Below are 20,127 nucleotides of genomic sequence, written 5' to 3' on the forward strand. Positions count from 1 at the left end.
GTTTCTGTGGAAAGAGCTAACTAGCAAAGAAGGGAGGCTGCTTAGCAGGAAAGATTTAGGCTGCCTCACTGTCTTTATTTTACTGAAGATAATTTAGTCCCCAAAAATAATAATTTATTGCTTTACAGTTGTACATGTGCTTGTGTGGTTTGCAGAACTCTGTGTGTGTAGCAGGACAAGTTTTAATGAAAGAACATGAGCTTTTTGTTGGCACATACATAAGTGGAGGGAAAGCAGAGTCACTACCTGCCTGTGGCAGATGTAAGGAACACTTGCTGATGGAAAAGCTGTTATTTCTCATCATCAACTGCCTATTTTCTCTCTTAGTCAGAGGGAGGCAAGTTTTATGGCCTGCCTGTAACCAGCCTGTTCCAGAGCATTTCTCCCTCAAGGTTAATATAATTATCAGACATTCTCTGTTGAGTTTTAGTAATTCACGTTTACCACCTGGACTCCTTAAGAAAATGGAAGTATCTTGGAGAGGACTGCTATGTTGTGTATGTAGAAATGTAGTAGGTATTGTTACCCTCTGTAATTCAGAACATAGACAGCTAATCTAGGCTGCTGTAGCTGACCCCTAAATTTAGTGGTAGGAAAATGTAATTGGCAGCTCAGAGTTGTAGAATGTAACAAAAATGTTTTACAGTATGTGTGTGGGGAAGCAACCCAGCTTCAGAAGAGTCCTATTAGGCAAGAAGCCACAGCTGGCTGGTGATAAAGGTCTGCCTTCACCAAGATGGGCCTTTTTTGCAGAACTTGGTGCAGGTCAGTGCACCTGTGTGTGACTTTCTGATTCCTTGTGGAAACTGCGACAAGGATCCCATTGCCATCTTTACCTGCATGTAAAACAATGTAAAGGAACAGCTCAAGGGGAGAAACTGCACTGCCTGCATAATTGCATCTTGGCCAGTCACAAAATGGAATTCAGACCCTTCTGGCACTGCCAAAGCCCCCATTTGTTTTTTGTTTGTTTGTTTTAGTATGGAGTCAGTAGCATGCCCTTGTTGAGTATAATTTACTCTGTCTAAAAATAACCTGTTCACAGTTTCACAGAAAGGTAAGCTTCACAGCTGGGTATCAGTGAGGGCGGGGTGGTTTCATGTTTGGGGTTTTTTTGGGGGTTTGGGGGTTTTTAAATAATTTTTTTAAAATTTATTCTATTTTAAAGGGGGTACGCTTTTCCTAGGAAAAGCCTAATTTTTTAAATTATATCCTAGTGATCAGAAATTCCTATCTGAAAATATTCCCTCCTCTTTATTAACATCATAACTCCATCTTATGATTAGGAAACATGACAGAGGGGACAGCAACTGCTTTGCCTTCTGTGCTTCTTTCAAGTCACAAAACTATGAACCTTGTTCTTTGACATCCTTAGTGAAAAGCTCTGAGTCTTGCACTAGAGTTTGTACCCAGATTAAATTTAAAGACTGTTCTTCGGATTCTTCCTCACATGACATGTTGGGGTTTGTAAAATCTTGTACCCCATCCCAGGGTCAACAACAAACTTTACAGAAAATACCATTAAATGGATGGTGAGGAAGGACTCTGACCTGATCTCCCAGGATGTTGCTCTGTACTGGATATCCATATAGAGAAACAGTATCAGGATGAAAACAGAGGTTAAAAGATTATTTCAGAGTTATACATTTGCACTCAGCCTAATTGAGGAGTTACTACATCTCCTCAGACATCCAGTCTTGTACCCTAAAGTAAATGTCATTTTCTAAGATTTGAGCATATTTTCTCAAGATACAAACAGAGAAGGCTCCAGCTTTCAAGGAGTCTCTGCCCTTAAATTCAACATTAATGAAATGGCAGTTAGAAACTAAGAGAAAGTTTTAAAGGAGAGAACTAAGTGGAACAACTTAAATTTATTATAGTTACCAGCTGTATTTATCCACCCACTTAAAAAGTGTTTTTTTTTTCTCTCTCCCCATTGGTTTTAAGAATTGAAGAAACAAGTGCAGACCTGAGGAAACAAGTCGTTAGGTTAGAAGAAGAACTGGACCAAGAACGAAAGAAATACACGATGCTGGAGATCAAGCTGAGGAATTCTGAACGTGCTCGTGAAGATGCTGAGAAGAGAAATTACCTCCTGCAGAAGGAAATGGAGGAGTTTTTTTCAACATTAGGATGTTTAACTCTTGGGAGTCAAAGTGCTAAAGTCCCCAAGTAGAACAAGCACAGAAATTTCTATTTCTGGCAAAATGAGTGAAAATGCACACTTTGTTCCAGTATACTCATGTATCATGAGTAATTCTACAGTGATTGTGCTATTGGTGACACTTGCTCTGTTGTCTTTACATGTGCTATAGTATTTGGGCAAGCTGGGAAAGTGTGACCATAATGCTTGAAAGTTTAGATGTCAGATGGCCAGGAAAGGGGCCCCCTTTAATATCCACAGAACAAAAGACACTCTTCTCCAGAGTTGTCCTGCCATCTTTGGATTCAAATGCACCATCCTTTCGCTGGCTCAAGGACAGTGGAAAGTCCTGCAGCATGGGTGGATGGCCAGAACCAATGGACAGGCTGAGCCAGGAGATGAGAGCCTCCTGCACTTGTGCTTGGGGAGATGGCAGTTCCAGTCTGGCACCACAGCCAGTGGGGTTGTTTACCAGATGGATTCTAATGAGGTGGTTTTCTCCCCACTCCATACATAAAGTTTGTTCAAATTTCTCATTCCTAAAGTGGCATTATTTTATGAAGATACTGTGAAAACAAAATCTACAAAAAAGCTGAAGATACCAAAATCTTGACAGTTCACTAAAATGGTCCCTTACCTGCCAAACAGTTTCAGTGTTTCATAAAAATGCAACTTATTAAACTGTATGTGATTAATAATCAGATTGGCTACACAAACTCCATGGAACTTTAAATATGCACATTTTGCCCTAGGTATCTGGGGGATTTTTGAGCCAAAAATAGACCAGTATTAGCTGCAAGAAAAAAAAAATTCATGAGTTGATTTATGTCATAAAGATAGAATATGGAATATCAGTCATCAAGGTAGAATATGGAAGATTCTTATCATCAAAAGACATCCAACTGATCCAGCTGCCGAGGGTTTTTAATCTATAAAACTCTAATAGCAAAACCTATGGTAAGAGAAATTAGTGCAGTCAGGGTGGCGGGCATTGGGGTGGTAGAGGGAGAAGGGTGGGGATCTATCTTTAACCTTCCCTGGACAATTTACACTTGGCTGCCTTGTATCACTTCTCATTACATAATTATATTTTTTTGTTGGTGGTTCTCACAGGGAGATGAGGGGACAGGAGGAATATTGCAAACAACCTGTCAGCCCAAGTTCATTATTTCTACTAAGAAAAAAATCCATTAGAATGAAGCTGTAATTTCTGGTAAATACCTGCCAGGGCTGACTTCCCTCCCAAGGGATTTTGAGAAGCTCTGCATAGCATTTGTAGCACCCTGAGCCAGGTGGAGCCTGCACACAGAAAATTGTTTCACCAGATTCAGCTTGAACTCTCACCTGCCAGCCCAGCACTCACAACACTGTTCATGTTTTCTTGGCACTTTATCTTTGACAACTGAGGCAGCTTGGGAGTCTCTAAAAAGAAAGTTTTTTAACAGAAAAGTGTCATGACAACATGAACTGGCTAAAGGGAAAGTACAGAAGGAGCAATGAAGAGCTTGCTTTATTTTAAGTATTTTAAAAAAATGCCCTGAGTCTTGTTTCTTACTAGAGAAGACTATAACTCACTGTCTGGAAATAAGAATGGGCTTTTTTACATACCAGCAGATAGTACACCTTTCAGTAGCAACTTTCTCATCATCAACTCACATCCAGGTATTTCAGTATTTAAACAACTGGATGTTTACTTGTTTCTGCTGCACTGTTAACACTTCTTATAAAAATGTAAGCCATTGAATGGGAGCCAACCCCAGCATTTTAACCTAATCTTTTCTGGATAAGACAAGTCAAGCAAGGTGGTACAGTAAGCTGTGGACAGGTCAATTCCGTTACTTCAAAGCTTTTTTCCTCCTTCCCAGGCTCTCCAGCAGCACTGGATTCCTTCCTGCCCGTGGCGTGAGGCAGCAGGTACCCGTCTGTTCAGCAGCACCCGCCTGCCACCTGCAGGCACAAGCATCACCCCCACCCTCCTTCTCCATCTCTGCCTTAGGTTATTCCTGATGGTCACAAGTGATCTTGCACGGAATAGGATGGCCATTTAAAACAGCAGCATTAAGATCCATAATAATGTGAGAGAGAAGCAGTTGTTGTAACAATGACTGAGCTGGAAGAGCACAGTGTGGGATGGAGCTGCAGTACCAGGCCAGTTATCAAAAAATAAACCTAAATATTGGAGGGTGGTCTGAATCAGGGTGTAAGTAGAAAATCAGGACTGATAAAAAGGAAGTTTCTACTGATAACATTCAATACAACTAGTAGTAACAACCAGGGTATTTCAATGCCCTCTCTTACTGCTATCCCAAAAGTGGAAACCTTTCACTGTAGCCATCCTGATGGCTCACACATCCCTTAGACTATACTGCATTATCTCCTATATCTATCAAGTGCAGACTGCCCCCTTTAGTTTGGGAACACTACAAACTTGGGAACTAAGCCATGCTGACTGGGAGACTAAACACCAAATATGCAAGACAAGCAGTGAACAGGACTGCTGGCCAACTCTGTAAGTATTTAACCTTAGGTAACTGCTACATACAGCAGAACTGGGGAACAAACCTACCTATCCCAAACCTTCAGCTCCAGGGCAGGACAATATGTCAGATCTGTAGGAGTAAAATTACTCTGGCATTCAGGATAAAATTAATTCTTCTTTTCAATGTCACAAACGAAACAGTATACACTCAAACTGATTAGTGAAACTAAACAGTTGCAGGTTGACTGTTGTGCTCCAGCACCATCTATGCCTCTTGTTCATGAGGAATAAATTCCAGCTCCTTTTGAAGATGAGATGCTGCAGTAAACAAAGCCTGCAAGAAGCTGCAAACTACCCAGTTCACACTAAAATTCACGATGGTAGGATGTTAACTCTTAAGTGCAGCAACAGGACTATAATATTCATTTCCAGACATGGGCAATTATACAAGAAATGGGAATCCACCTGTGCTGTTGTACACACCTCATGGAATACTATGCCCTTATTTGAGGAAGATGATACACTCTTTCCTAGTTTTGAATGCTGTTTCCATACTCTTTTCCCACCACTTCATTTCCCCATATCAAGCATCCTTATTTTGCAGACCTTTCGCTCATTACAGCCCCTGATTTAAATGTCAGCTTTCTTAGCAAGTGTTTACAAGATACAGGTTGGTAATATTACTTAACACGACAAAAGGTTCCTGGAATCAGGTAGAAATGTTTTTACCATAGATTCACCTGTGCAATCTTCCCTTCCAGTATTTTGCAAGCAAAAAAGCATAAACTTTTCAGTGAAAAAAACCCAACACAAGCATATACTTTAAAAAAAATCAAAACAGCAATGCTTCAGAATAACAAAAAAACCCTTCTGGAGGTCTCCATGTAATTTCTAACACAAAAAGGAAAATGAACGAAGGTAGCTCACTGAATCATCTACATTCACCAGCGAGTTCCATTGAAGCCAGCAGCACTAAGCAGAGTTTCAGTCCTGAGTCACCCACACACAAATCCTGGGCAGAGCTAAGATTGTCTCTCCAGCCTTGCTCTGTTATTGGCATATCATTTGAAACTGGCTGCCCTTTATGCTGACATGCAAATAAAGAAAAGCATTTGTGAGTCCTACCACATTCCTAGAAGAACGTCTCACAAACAGCTGGCCGAGAGAAACAAAGCTGGCTACACTGTACTGCAGGAGTCACAGTCCCTCTCCCTTGAAACTGTACAGGGACACCAACAGCACAGCTCAAGGGCATCTGCAGTCTTTGTTCAAGGAAACACCCACACCCTGCTGGAAGTGAAGGCAATCAAATGCATTTTGTGTTAGGATTTACCCACAGCAGAGGGGCCAGCAAGTGGTCTGGGCACACAAGTCAGCTCTCCAGAAGTCAGATCCTTCAGGCTTCTCTGAGACTCAGTTCTAGTCCCATACACTAGACAACCCGTAGCTTACCTCTTTCTGCAGCACAGGGTCTTGGCAGCTGTATTTCCAGGAAATAAAGTGGCTAGAGCTAGCAGCAAGGAGGCAAGAACACATTCCCAGTGGTTGCAAAGACACGTGGCTGTTAACAGTCTGTGGCACATCCAAAGTCAGTGGGAATGGAGAAACGGAAAAAACATGTCACTTTGCCTATGAGTGAGCTCACACACAAGACAGGACTTGAAGTACCATTAAAAACCAGATGAATTTTCAAGAAGTACTGACAATAATAAGACTTCAAGTGCAGCCTTTTTATGCAATCCATATGAAACCGTTCTAGCCTAGCAATGAAGAAACACTAAATGCATAGTGGTCAAACTTTTTTTTTTCTTTTTTATTTAAAATATCATTATAACCAATTGACATACTAGATAACAATGTATACATTCCAGTGGTGCACATGTAATGACCTATGGCATGAATGAGTAAAAAAACCCACAATGTTCTCAGTAATGCCCCACCAACAGCTTATTTGGAGGGAATAAAGGAAGAGGAAAAGCAGGAAAAAGTATCAAATGTGGGGAAGAAAAAAGAATTACAGTTTTCCCCAATATTTTTAATGGTGTATCTGCTACTTCATATTTCTTGGGACATAATAAAATTAAGAATATACTTCAAAAGGGGCAGAAGGAATGATCACAATAATTGGGGTGGGATTTTTTTTCTCAACTTTAGTAATAAAAGTTAAAGAACTCTCAAAAATAGACTAGATATTGGGCCTACAAAAGTAATTCATCTGTATGCAAAGCTTACCAAGAATTATTCCTTTTGTAAAATGTAAAGGATGAGCTGACATTACTAGTAAGCTATTTTTACCCTACAAAACCAGACTACAATAATAAAATCACCAATTTACAGCTAACACAATATTCTAGATGTACATTACTGTACACAAGCTATATATTACACATGAACATCTTACGTGAAATATATAAGAAACATACTTACTGATATTGTCTCAACATTGGCCAATAGGTTTGTTTTTCTAAAGGAGGTGTATTTTTCTATTCACATTCAGTGTAGTTCCAATAGCAAGGGTTAGCTTTGCTTACTTAAGAAACGTAGAAAGTTCGTGTGAGGTAGTTCAAGAAAACCTAGCTTAAATTTTTAACTGCAGAATTAGAAACACAATGTGACCTGATTCATAACACATTTCTGTAATGCAGACATATCTAAAGAGGAGGAAGGAGTGAAAGAGACCACTTAAAATACCACTTTTATCCAGTGCCCTAAACTAAGAATTAAATTAATTGAAAATTTGGGTAGGCGGTACAGTCTCATCACATTTCTTCATTAGAACTCTTTCTAATCCTACTGAAAAATGCAGACAGGCTCTCCTTCAACTCCAGTCCTCAATCTAAATATGTAAGAACCAAACCACTGATAGGAAAATAAAATATAACAGCATGGAGAAGCTGCTGCCAACGGCAAACAAAACTATTTCTAGAAACCATAATTCATGCCCTTTAGCAACCTGAAAGAGTAAGACTGAGTGTAAGCTGAACCTTCTTCCCCCCTTTCCCCCATAATCTTAATTGAGAAACTTTATCACACACTTTGGATTATTGGCTAGGTAGAACCATCCTCCTGTAGGAGCTTTTTGACCATTTTTCTTCATGCACTGTTGAGCTGAATGCCACATTATCCCTCCCTCCCTGCAGGGCCCCTGGCCAGGTGCTCAGTGTTGGCTCCACTGACCATTTCCAAGAGGACTGCACGGACCATCCCCGTGGGACCCTCAGACAGTGAGGGGTGCTACTGCTGTGGCCTGGCACCCCCTCAGCACCCACCCTGTGGTGGGAACGTGGGGACGACACACAGAGACACACAGACACAGTCATACGCAGACACCCCCCTCCCCAAACCCATACACCCCCCCTGACCAAACAATTTATGATACTCTGTATCTAGCTGGAATTCCTATCCAAAAACATACCACTGCACCCAGCACAGCAAGGTTCTTCAAAGCTAAAATCCCGAGGAGTGCAGCTCACGCAGGGCAAGTGCTGTGTCTGTTGAGCAGAGCAGAATGAACCAGGGCTGCCCTGGACAGTCAGGCTGGCCTGAGAGTTTTGATCTGCCAGCCCAGCTGCTCACACACACCAACACAGAGTGAAACATCAGTTCTGACCCCATTGTCTTGCATCAGCAAAAGGCCTTACAACACAGTACTGCAGCACACCATCATGGTACTCATTCCTGCCTGCCCCCCCACATTCTATTTCAAATTCTTGAAGAACCTAGTTCTACAAAAGGAGAGTGCTGTTTTATCCTTGATGCATGCCACAGCTCTGACCAAAGGAGGTGGAAATCAATCTCATTATTATTGCCCAACATTTAACCTCACCTGACATAAGAGATCAGACAGCTCATTGTAATTCAATCCCTACCAATTCTCCAATGGATTAGAACAGCCCTAGGAAGTTGCATGCGCTCTAGTGAAGCCCATTGTCATGAGAAGATTTTGAAACAGTCTAAAATAAAGCTTAACTATACTTTAGGAATAAAATTGTACAGTGTACTGGACAACATATAATCTAACAAAGACTAGACAAAGACAGCTCAACTCCAGTTACCTATTTGTTTGCTATCTGTGGCGGTGTACAACTATCGCTTAAGTAATTTTATATTTCAGCAAATAAAAAGGAAAGTTAAGACTAGGATGTTGTTGTGATACTTTGGTGACTGAATCTTTCTTATCTTTGAAATTTGCCACCACTAATTTGCCTAAAAAAAAAAAAAGAAAACGCAACACTACTACGAAGACAGTGCCAGAAGTGAGCTCTAGGTTTCCACAGGCAAAGCTCTGACCTAACCAAAACAATCCCTTTAAAAACTGCTCACTCACACTGCAATGGGCTGCAGGGGACAGTCCTACCTATTCATTAAACCTACCGTGAAAGAAGAAAAGCACAATTCTCCTTAGAGCTTATAAACTCATTTCAGTGGCTATTTTATTTAGGACACTGGAAAGTGATAGCAAAAACTATTTTTAAGTTTCAAAATATTTCAATCATCACTGTAATCCAGAGGGGTCTAAAATAAATTTGAATACGAATTATATTTATCAAATTCTGTTTTTAACAGCACTTAGAGGCATCAGAAGTTGCTTTTGTCAGTCTTAACTTCATTACACTGTTGACCACACTATCATTTGACCCTATATAACAACAGAGAACTGTCATATGACCAAAAATTTTGGCTTAATTCACAGCTTAAACTTTGATAAAAAATTACAAAATAGACTGTTCTGTTGGTCTCCGTTCAACTTGAGCAGATTTTCTACATTCCAGTGCTAGATGAATCCAAACATGTCCTGCCTATTCCGAGGTAATACACAATTTGGCAAGATCCTGAAAAAATAATTGCCTTAACAAATGTGGTTTAGGAAGGCAATATTGAAATATTAGATACAAGTCAGGAAAGCAAAATTACATGCACAAAGCACTTACCAGCAGTCTAGCCAGGCCAGGAAAACAATTGCGCAGTTTATCAATTTAGTCATCTTTGAGACATTACCATTTCTTGTAAACCCTGCATGTTTTTTAAAAAGACATGTTAGATATCAAAAGCATTACTATCACTTCTATTTTTCTGAAACTTACTGTAAAGACATATTTTCCTCTCTCAGTTAGAACTTCAAAAAGATACTTATTTAACCCAACAGGCAGAAGGAACCACACTGAAGACTATCAGTCATTCCTGGATAACCTCTGTAGCCAGTTACATTACTTGCTTATGCTCAGTGCCTGGCAAGACTTCTGTATTTATGTCCATTTTTGTGAGCATTATTAATTTAAATTGCTCTTCGCATTCTAATTCACTACACAAAATATGCATCTACACGAGGCAATCAATTATATAACCTAGCTTCACTAAAAATCTGCATTTTCCAAAGGAATAAATTCTGAATGATTGTTTAACTCAAACTTAAGTCAGTTATACATAAATCATTCTGTAAATATAAAATGTAAACAGTTAAAATACTTCTGTGATGAGCAGCACCATCTTACATGACTATTTAGTAAATGTTCTATATATCTCAATATATCTTTTGTTTAAAAAGTGTATAGAAGCCTGGAGCTTCGGTGATGAAAACTACTGAATATTTATGACTTAAAATGAACCATTGTTAAGATTTCTGCTACACTGATCTCATGGTGAAATGAAAGAGATAAATATTAATTTATACAGCACTACTTCTCCCTCCTTTGGATGGCATATATTGCTCATTAATGCATTAGCTACAGAAATCCTGAGGTTCTCCTACCACTTAATGGGTTTTAGCAATCAGTATTTTTGGTGGAGAAAGAGTAGCTGAAGTTTTGCCCCTATTGCATTCATGTCATTCCCTCTTTGACCCAAAAAGCACTCACCCTAGTAGACAAAACCAGTAAGAACCACAACTCCCAAGAATCACGTCTTATACGAAAGTATAGCTACAGCATATTCAGTTTCCTTTTTGTCAGTCTAGACATCCTGGATACACTTTGTTTTGTGTGTACAAAAACAGGCTACAAGCTAAAAGTAAACAGTTTATTGGCATTGCAATGTATTATTCATGAAGTATCCTTGGGTTTTATGGTGATCACAAGATTTGGCATGCCACAACTCTGCAGAAAACATCACATTACTTTGCTAGGCTGGGTATTTCTGCAGCTTTGAAGATATGCTTTGCTTTCTTATGTTCATAAACCCATTCACACAATGTTATTTTGCAAAGGATTTTTTTTCTCTAAAAAAACTTACTAATTGTTGCTTTTGCTGAAGTATTATAGGCAAGTGGCCAAAATAAAAGAGGATTTTTTTCACTGCCAGCACCACAGTAGTATGCCCAAAACTACAGCTGGCTGCACTGAATTCTCTTCCCCTCCACCTAGACCACAGATGTATGACCAAGCATAAAACTCTGAAGGATATCATGAACAAAACATCTGGAATAAATTCTAATTAAAAAATTGAAAACTTATAAAATCTTAAATAATTCATTATATGTTAATGACCACAACATTAATATGTGCTTTGATAAAACAAATCTTACAAATTCAGTAAAAAAAGATCAGCAGCATAATAGTAAAGCAAATATGCAGATTTTAAAACCACAATAAAAATTATCAGGTTTAATATTTTACAGTTAATTACAGCAAAAAAGTGGCTGCTTTTAACACAACTTACAGTTTGAAATTACAGCACTTTATGATGAATTTCATGATTATTTTTGAAAAAACACTCAAAAATACCACCAAATTTTAAAAGTGCCCTATTAATGACTAAAAGGACCCCCCTCCCACCCCCGAAAAGACCAAGTAGTCATCTACAGCAACCCAGAGGTCCAGCTGAGGTTTCTAGACTGCTGTCTGTATCAGAGGCCAATGTTGGATCTGTTGACATTGAAGACACATCGTTGACAGATGATGATGAAGATGGATGTTGAGAGCCATTGATCATTGCTGCACCTGTGCTATGAGAAACAAAACAGCAAATCAGTTGCAGATACAGTTGCACAGTTCAGTACTTGCATTAGTCTGTCTTTTCCTAAAGGCCATTACTTTTCCCTGTTTTGGCAAGTTGAAAGAGATGTGTCTCAATCCATTGTCAAAATAAATAAAACCCACAAGTCTTTAATGTGGGGTTTAATGGATGGTATGTCAAGAACCACAGAACTCACATGGCACAGACAGCTGCCAAATCACAGTAAATGCTTATGGCTGAAGGTTAAAAAAAAAAAATCACAAAGACAGTAAGCTAAGATACCCTAGAAAATGCTGAAACCCTAAGCTAGAATGTATCTACATATTTTGATAAAGAATGAAGGGGCTTGGGGTTTTTTTCCCCTCCCCTTGGGGCTGGGGAATAGCTGGTGCCCAGCCACATCACATCCATTCAACCTCAGATAAATAGGGATTTCTCCGAGTCTGAACTTCAGTGAATCCCAAGCAGAGTGAGCAAGGGCAGTCCAACTTCTATCACAAAGCTTTATCAAGAGTCAGTTAATGGGCACATCCTTCCAAGGCCAGTAAAATGAAGTGCAAAGTACTTCACCATTTTCCAACCTAGAAATCCTGTTTCAGTATTTCCAAGATCTAAGTAGTGGTTACATCTTATCTGAAACTGTACCAGCTACACATTACACATCTAACCAAACTATAGCAATTGAGTACCAGTACATAACAGCATGTTTCTTGAGGATTGAAATGAATGAAGCACCAATTACACAGAGACAATAATAGAGGTATTTAGCAGACTAATAAAGAGATGTCAGCCCCCTATATTCCACTCAAATATACAATATCTAAAAGAGAATTCAAGAGGTTTGGTGATTTAAGAGCCATATTTTTGAGTTACTTTTGGATGTCTTGAACAGCTTTACTCCCTCCTGCCCTACAACTCATGGAGCTTAGTACTGTGCTTTTAATGTAACCAACCTAAAGGGGCTGGTTGGCCGCGTATAACCCCATTCTTGGTTCTCTCCTCCAGGTCCATGACTTCCTTGTATATCAACTCTGAAAATGCAGAGAAGGGAAGGCAAAAAATGAATTTGCAACCCCAAGAATTTGCAACACATCTCCTGTTAAGATGTACATTTAAATTTCACAGGTTTATCACTGTTCAGAATTAGTTTTGAACGACAGGTTGTAGCCTACACAGCAACTGGAAAGTGATATAAATGTACAGTTCTTTTCTGTTGGAGCTACAGTGGCCTAGCACTCTTGAGAACACACTGACATTGCTCTAAGGCTCTTTCATCCAGGCTGCTTTGGGACCTGAGGTTAAAGTGAGTCTTAAAACTCGCTCAGTTTTTATCATTGGCTTCTTTGGTACAGATAAACTCAATCAGCTGTCTTCAAAGGAAGAGCTAAGAACAAGCCCAGACAGCATTGCCATAACCCCAATGCACATTTACCACTAAATTTCCTCAGCAACAACGTGTAAAATCCAGATCACCATGAAATGGAACATAATGTTAGCATATAAGAATTATAATTTCAAGGGCTATGGGAATCTCAAAAGTAAACACCATATTGCTTGAAATACCCTCAGCACATCTGCTTCAAAATGGAAATAACTTTGCTTGGAATGAGGACGATAGGAGAATTTCCACAATTCTCCTTATCTCTGCCTTTACAATTAAAACTCAATTTTTAACAGAAAGTAATCTAGAAGTGTGATAGTACTAAATTTTACAGATTTGTGCCCATTATTAGCCAACACAATGAAACTGTCAAAAATTATTCATAAAATATTTTCCCTTCTTCTTTTTCCTCTGAGGATATAAAGGTTATACAGGTCTAATATCCCTTCCTAAACTTTTTCAGTACAAATTATTAGATTGCTCAATGCACTAAACTCTTGCTTAAATGCAACCTTTATAGCCTGCACAGCAATCTGGACTTTTTTTCTTAGCACTAGAATCTCTGCAATAATAGAAGCAATTTCAAAATGAAGCACAAGCTTTACAGGTTACAAGGATGTTCCCCTTATACTTACCATTTTGTACCTCATATATATGACCAGGAAATATAGATACTAAACCAGTACTGAACACTAAAGATCATGCTCTTGGAGGTATGAGTCTTATGTCATACTACAATCCATTCCAAACCTCAAGCCCAGCTACTTTCTTAGGATCTCACAGCTGATAACCATCAGCATCTCCCACACCAGCTTTAACTTCACTATCTCGCTCATTACTCACACTCCTTATGGCTGCTTCTTACAAGTCCTCTGCCTGATTTTAAAAGAGCAGTTATTGCTACAGTGCTCTTCATTTGAGAACTAGTCCTTCTAATTCAGACTTATTTTGCTCAAACTCCTGCATCTTTTTCAGTTTTAGCTGTTGGTCCAGAAGAGATACCCTCCCTAAAAATGCTGTCCTATGGTTTGGAAAAGGTGACTGAAATGAACAGGTCTTTAGTTCTCTACAAAGGTTCAGCACCGCCAAAGGAAAATTTTTGTGTGTCCCAATAATCAAGAAGTTGTGAAGCACTGATCTACTTCCTTGCCATTCCAAGCAGGTAAAGTAAATACTATTAGGTTGCTCAGAAGCACTTCAGTATAATCACTGGGGCCCAGCCTACTCCCAAAAGCCTTATTTTACCTTAAATGCCCTTCTTACCTTTCCATTCTTCTATCGTGTGCTCCCTCTCATCTAACTGCTTATCTGGTATCTTTGGTGGAGGCTGAAAAACAAAACTCATCATAGAGCAATCAAAAGGGATACAAAACCAGTATAAATGGAAAATTAAATTAACCACTCAAAACATTAACCTGTTTTTAAAATACCATATTTACATGATCATATATTTCACTCAGACTTGGCCTATTTTCTAGATGCTACTGTTTTAATGTTCTTCTGAATAAAAAATTTGCTTACCTTACTGTAATAATTAAAATAGAAACCGAGTATGGTAATAGAATAGAAAAATGGTCTGGTAAAAGAGCTCCAAAGTGCAGTCTCCAGCACAAGCAGCCAAATTTAGCTACTTACTGTTAATTACTACATTTGCCATCTAACTATTACAGATCATCAGAATTCTAATTGCTCCACTTACAATCAGGCATCTTTTTCTATTCTTAGTGGCAATCACCAACCACCTTTCTTTTTTAAAAAAGGATGCTTTTCTCACAAACAGATATTGTCCCAAAACTAATTTTTTAAGAAAAAATTTCAACTAATCCCTTTGCTCATTAGTGTTAACAATTGAAAACTCAAGATCTTGTATTCTTATTTTGCTGGAACAATAATTTCTAGTTTAAAAGGACAACCAATTATTACAACTAATGAAATTTTTTCTCTTGCCCAGGAATAAATACCTCAGAACCCCATCAAGGGCAATCAAACCATACCGAAGCAAGTGAAGCTCAATAAATTAGAACCCTATATAAAAGATTTTAGATGCATTACTACATGTACAGATTATATGCAATTGTACAAACAACAGAGATCAGTACTTTAGTCCAAGCTTATTCTTAATGCTGTTTCTAATAAACACATCTATAGATGTCAATAAAAATAATTATGGCTCAGTTAAGCTTCTAGTGAAATGTGCAACAATCTTCTTTCAAGCAGCTGTATCAAGCATCACAACAAGATGGCTTTAGTACAGTACCTTCCTAAGCAGAGACCTAAAATAAGGACTTACAGCTTCTGCTTCTGATGGATCATACCAAACATTGATGTATGGATGCTGCAGGGCTTCATCCACAGAGATTCTTTTAGAAGCATCTATAACCAGCATTTTTGATAACAAATCCCTTGCTTGACTTGCTGCAAAAATAAGATTTTCTGCTCAGACTAGTGCCATATATAGAGCACATAACACAGTATTTCAAATCTCATAAAGAAGAGATCCAGAGTAAACAAATTCCAGTTAAATACTGACGCAACCCTCACAAAATTTGCAGTTTAGGAGAATGGCCCATTTGATGGGAAAAAAAATTGAAGAAAATTACACAGGTGGGAAAGGGGTTGGATATGTTTCACTATACATTTTCAGCATACAGTGTCCCTTGGTGTGACATCCTTACATGAAACAGCTCAGCTGGCAGTGCAGCCTTGTCTGGCAACAGGCAAGCACCTATTACCCCCCCTCTGTCATGTACTGTTAGTCACAGGAAATACAGTGAGTAGGTGACTTAAAACCAGTAACCTTCTGAAATAACTACAGGATATCTATATATTATGAATATAAACTCCTTACATGCATCCCTAGAGAACAAAGATCTACTCTGCCTACACAACTTCCATTCCAACCTCCCCCAACTTTTCTTTAAATCATGTTGGCATCTGTCACTGAGAAGAATATAGGTATTTACTTCTCTTTATAAAGACAGCTCCAAGAATAGGAGCTGTTTCATGAAAATATATAAGTGGAGGCAAGCATATGCCAGCACATTCATCCATTCTCATGATATAAATCTTATATACTTAAATCTTTAACGGGGTGATTTTATAGTGAACAAAACCAAGACATTTCTGTTCAGTATATCACAGTTTTAAAACTTTTAAAATATACAACACACAGAAGATAGACCTTACCTTTAAGTTTATTGTGTTCAGAGTCAGCTGGGAAAAGGACATCTGGAAAGAGTTTTTCAAAACTATATCCAGCATATTTAGGTCTGTTCTCCACATAAGTTCGGACTGTAGGCTGCAATTTCTTCATAAATTCGGGGCATGGTGTTCCTAGCTGCTCTATAACTTTATTCCATTGATCAATATCTAAGGTTATGCAGCTAAGAAAAACACTGTGTCTGATTTTCAGCTAGAAAGTTATATCAAAACCACATGAAATAACCAACAGAGAAAATACAGAAAATTATAATAAAATATCAAGTTTATCATCACAAATTAGGACTATCCTCTTAGAGAAAACAGTGAAACAAAGCAAGACTATGGTAGCGTAGTCAAGGCAATGTGAATTTTACTCAAATAATAATTAACTAGAAAAGGATATACTTCTGAGAAACGGAATATTAGAAGACTCACACAATGTATTAAATGAATTTAAATTAAGGCCTCGTTTGGATTCTGGAGAAGAACTCTCACTTCCTGGTCTGAACACACCTTCACAGTAGTGGAGCTACTACACATCACCAAGGCACTCGTGACAATTACCCCATGAAGGTGCTTTGTCCTTTGTTCTCATCTCAATACCTCACCCCAATCTGGGGCAACCTCTTACCAAGGATGTGCAACACTGAGCACCAGTGGGCACACAAAGGATGAAGTCTGGGCCCACACAGGTCAATGACAATATTGTCAAAGACTTGAATGAAGAAGTTAAAGAGTTTCAAGGATGCATAAGGAACATCTTAACTGAAAAGTCTGCACACCGTAAAGGGAGATTGACCAGTTCACGGCTGAAGAATTTAATACTTGTTACTGAACAAAAAAAGTAACATTTGTCTTGGGAATTCCTAGTTGCAGATGGTTAGATACTGGAAGAAAGCTCATATAAAATTTTATATACCCTTATCTCATTCATATATTCTCCTCAATTTTATTTTCAGCTGCCATCAAAGACTGGATACCGGGCCATCTAAATCTTCCGTGGGTTGTAGCAGGGCTTCTCTTCTGTTCTTAAAACTTAATAACAGATCTTTATATAAGGATTTTCAAGCTCTACAGAGTTTTAGTGCAGGCCTTGACAAAAAAAGTATTTACACTGTATGGCCTTGAGTGTAAACTGAAAAGCCATGCTAGCAAACCAGATGCATAAAGCAAAGCATGGTGCAGCTCATGCAATGACAGAGCTGTGTGAAAGTAAAGATGCCCTTGATCTCCTCACTGTGTCTCAAAATCTTGACCCCATCTCCACCCCTAAATGGTACTTAACAATTTTTAAACAGGAACCTGCAGCAAAAGCAGGAAATATTTCTGATGGCATCTAAAAAACTTGGTCTGTAAGTACTAGTAAAACAAATAAGATGTCAAACAAACACCAATTATTTCCATTAATTTTATGGATGATCCAGAGGTTTCAGTTCTGTTCGTTTGGAGTGGACTCTTTGTCTGAAATAATGTTCACAGGACAACCCATATAGACACCACCAAGCCATTCATGGAATAGAAAGACAGAAATGCCAGGTATTTCTGAAAGCTATTTGCAGGATCATTTCTGCATATATAAATAAAATATAAAAAATATAAAATTCCAGAGTGTAACTAATGAAGATGATCAGGAATTTTTTGTGAACATTTTCTTTAAAATGCAAAGAATAATAACTGCTAACACACTCAGATACTAAACAAGATTAGTAAGTTATTACATAAAAATAACCTCCAAAGTAAAAACCAATGCATGTGAACCAGTAAAACACCACCTAAAAATAAATAAATAAATAAATAAATTTGTCTTAAATGTGACAACATTCAAAAGCAATGATAGGCACTATATTAAACTGGAAAAAGAACAGAGAGGAAAAAAAAGAAAAAATTAAAAATAAGTCTGTTTCCCAAAGTGGTATATAATGAACTTGCACTTTGAAAAGGCAGTTGAAAACCAGTATTTTAAAAATTAGAACTACCTTAATCTGGAACTATATAGCTGCAGTATCTTTTGACCTTTTACAACTACATCCTAGGCCAAAGGTAAGGATACGATCTGTACCAGGAAATAAAACACCACCTTTGATCATTTCTCCCATGATGCACCCAACTGACCAAATGTCAACTGAAAACAAAATGCAATGATATTAACATAAAAGATAGTTATTAAAATAAAAGAAATAAAAATATTCAGACACACACATACACATGAAGTGACCATAAAAAGCATGTGTAATGTAATGGGTGAAGGTGAATGTATGCTAACTACAGGACCAGCAGAGACTATGTCCTACTGCTAGGTGCAGCCTGAATATAAATGAAGTTCTTTTTTTTTAATAAGTGTATCACAAGAAAAATCCATGTTCATTTAATAAAAAAAAAAATAAAATTGTACAATATGCATCTTCATGACACAACATCAATAAAAAGGTTAATCACTTCCTAACTAATTCAACCTGCTGCAGCAGCACAAGGATACAGTCCCTTCCTGGAAAGAGGATTTTGTGGCAAACCATTTCGCCCATAATGCACCCCACAGACCATAAATCCACTATGTTTGTAGCACAAAAAGAAGGAAAAGCAAAGCAAACGGTCATTTAAAATTAAAAGAAGCATAACATGACTGCATCCTATAAACTGCAGAGACAGCACAGGAAGAAGAGCAAATCTTTGTATTAATCAATGAAAACACTTTAAAATACACCATGTGTAAGGATTAGCTTTTAACTGTCTCAAATACAAGGCAGAAAAACATCCTTTTGTTTAATATAGTGCTAGAGCAAGAGCTTGAGCAGAGAGAGAGAGAGACACACACATGAAGCAGAGTAAGGCCCTTCTCCAAGCTCTGAAGCTTGCAAAGCTACCTCTGCCAAGAGACCAGATTCAAACACCAAAGACAGCTTGATTTCTTGAAAGTAATTCCACTGTAGTTGTATGAATAATTCTAAAAGCAGCAAAGTAAACTGACCTGTAAAAATATTGCCTATTGAAACAGTTCATGTTTTTTAAGAGAATTAATTAGGTATTACATAGAATTAAAATTTGACATCAAGTATTTCTTAAAAGTCAGATTACCATGCATCTCTCTCTCACTTTAAATAAAAAGCAAACAGAATCAGTAAAAGATCACTTAGAATTTTAGAGGATCAGTTAATGACAATGTTAGTATGCTCCTAGAAGATTTTCAGTTGAAATCATTTGTTTCAAGATATTTCTCCAGTTATGCTGAAATAACATCTTATACAAAAGAAAAACTCAAAAGCAATTTTTTTGAAATGAAATATGCATTTTCTACATTACCTTAAAAGAAATTACTCGAAAGACATACTTAGAGATGCACAAGTTTACTTTGTACAGGTATGCCAATTTCTTTTGCAGTTGCTTTCAGAGGTACTGTTAACTCTGTATGCACAAGTTTTCTTGAAGTCATAATAATTATATTATTATGAATACTTTTATATAAAACATAACACTGCAATTTCAATTAAGCAAGAAGGGGATTTAAATGAGAACAACTGTATACTAAGAATCACATGTAAATGTTATGAAGGAGCTCAACAATGTCAAGCAAACAATGTTGCTTCTTACTGAAAATATTCCTTCTCCCTCATTTACAAGTTCCTCTAAAATAGTATTTCAATCATATGACAGGAGATCTTAGTTGTGCATATTAATAGGTCAAAATCAAGGGCCTGGTTCATTTAAAAATGATTGTCAACATTTTATGATTAGTGCTGTTTTTCCTTTAAAAACCCTTTTCAAATATTTAAGTACATATTATTTGGCTCAGAGACCCAAAGATTTGAAGCCAAGTTTTGCATTTGACTTTTTAAATAAAATTCTGAATGTTGACTTTTTGACCCACAAATCAACCTTCTGCCAGCCCAACCCAAAATTTACCCAAATCTGTTGTAATCAGTTTGTGTCCAACACAATAAAGTTACCAAAATTGAGATGTTTTGGGGTGTTCTGATT

General features: G+C 37.8%; 2 protein-coding genes across 9 annotated transcripts in view; one reads left to right on the top strand and one right to left on the bottom strand.

Annotated features, from left to right (window-relative positions):
* The window catches only part of ARHGAP22 (Rho GTPase activating protein 22), a 149,682-nt gene extending 142,979 nt beyond the window's left edge, over positions 1-6,703 (top strand). For all 4 annotated transcript variants that reach the window (XM_017803837.1, XM_017803838.1, XM_017803839.1 and 1 more), the window contains one exon: positions 1,948-6,703. In XM_017803837.1, coding sequence (XP_017659326.1) covers positions 1,948-2,176 — 229 coding nt within the window. In that variant the 3' untranslated portion in view covers positions 2,177-6,703. The remainder of the gene's footprint in view (positions 1-1,947) is intronic.
* Positions 6,704-8,029: 1,326 nt separating this feature from the next.
* Positions 8,030-20,127, bottom strand: part of MAPK8 (mitogen-activated protein kinase 8) — a 45,956-nt gene continuing 33,858 nt past the window's right edge. For 2 of the 5 annotated variants that reach the window (XM_017803841.1, XM_017803842.1), the window contains exons 7-12: positions 18,206-18,277; positions 16,141-16,323; positions 15,245-15,369; positions 14,218-14,281; positions 12,527-12,604; positions 8,030-11,557 (exon numbers count right to left, since the gene is read on the bottom strand). In XM_017803841.1, the coding sequence (XP_017659330.1) occupies positions 11,412-11,557; positions 12,527-12,604; positions 14,218-14,281; positions 15,245-15,369; positions 16,141-16,323; positions 18,206-18,277 (668 nt within the window). In that variant the 3' untranslated portion in view covers positions 8,030-11,411. Of the gene's footprint in view, positions 11,563-12,526; positions 12,605-14,217; positions 14,282-15,244; positions 15,370-16,140; positions 16,324-18,205; positions 18,278-18,631; positions 18,704-20,127 lie in introns of all 5 variants that reach the window. The other 3 variants (XM_017803844.1, XM_017803843.1, XM_017803845.1) reach the window with 3 other exon arrangements.

Source organism: Lepidothrix coronata, unplaced genomic scaffold (genome assembly GCF_001604755.1).
Source record: "Lepidothrix coronata isolate B3197 unplaced genomic scaffold, Lepidothrix_coronata-1.0 Scaffold8, whole genome shotgun sequence".
Taxonomy (NCBI): Eukaryota; Metazoa; Chordata; class Aves; order Passeriformes; family Pipridae; genus Lepidothrix; species Lepidothrix coronata.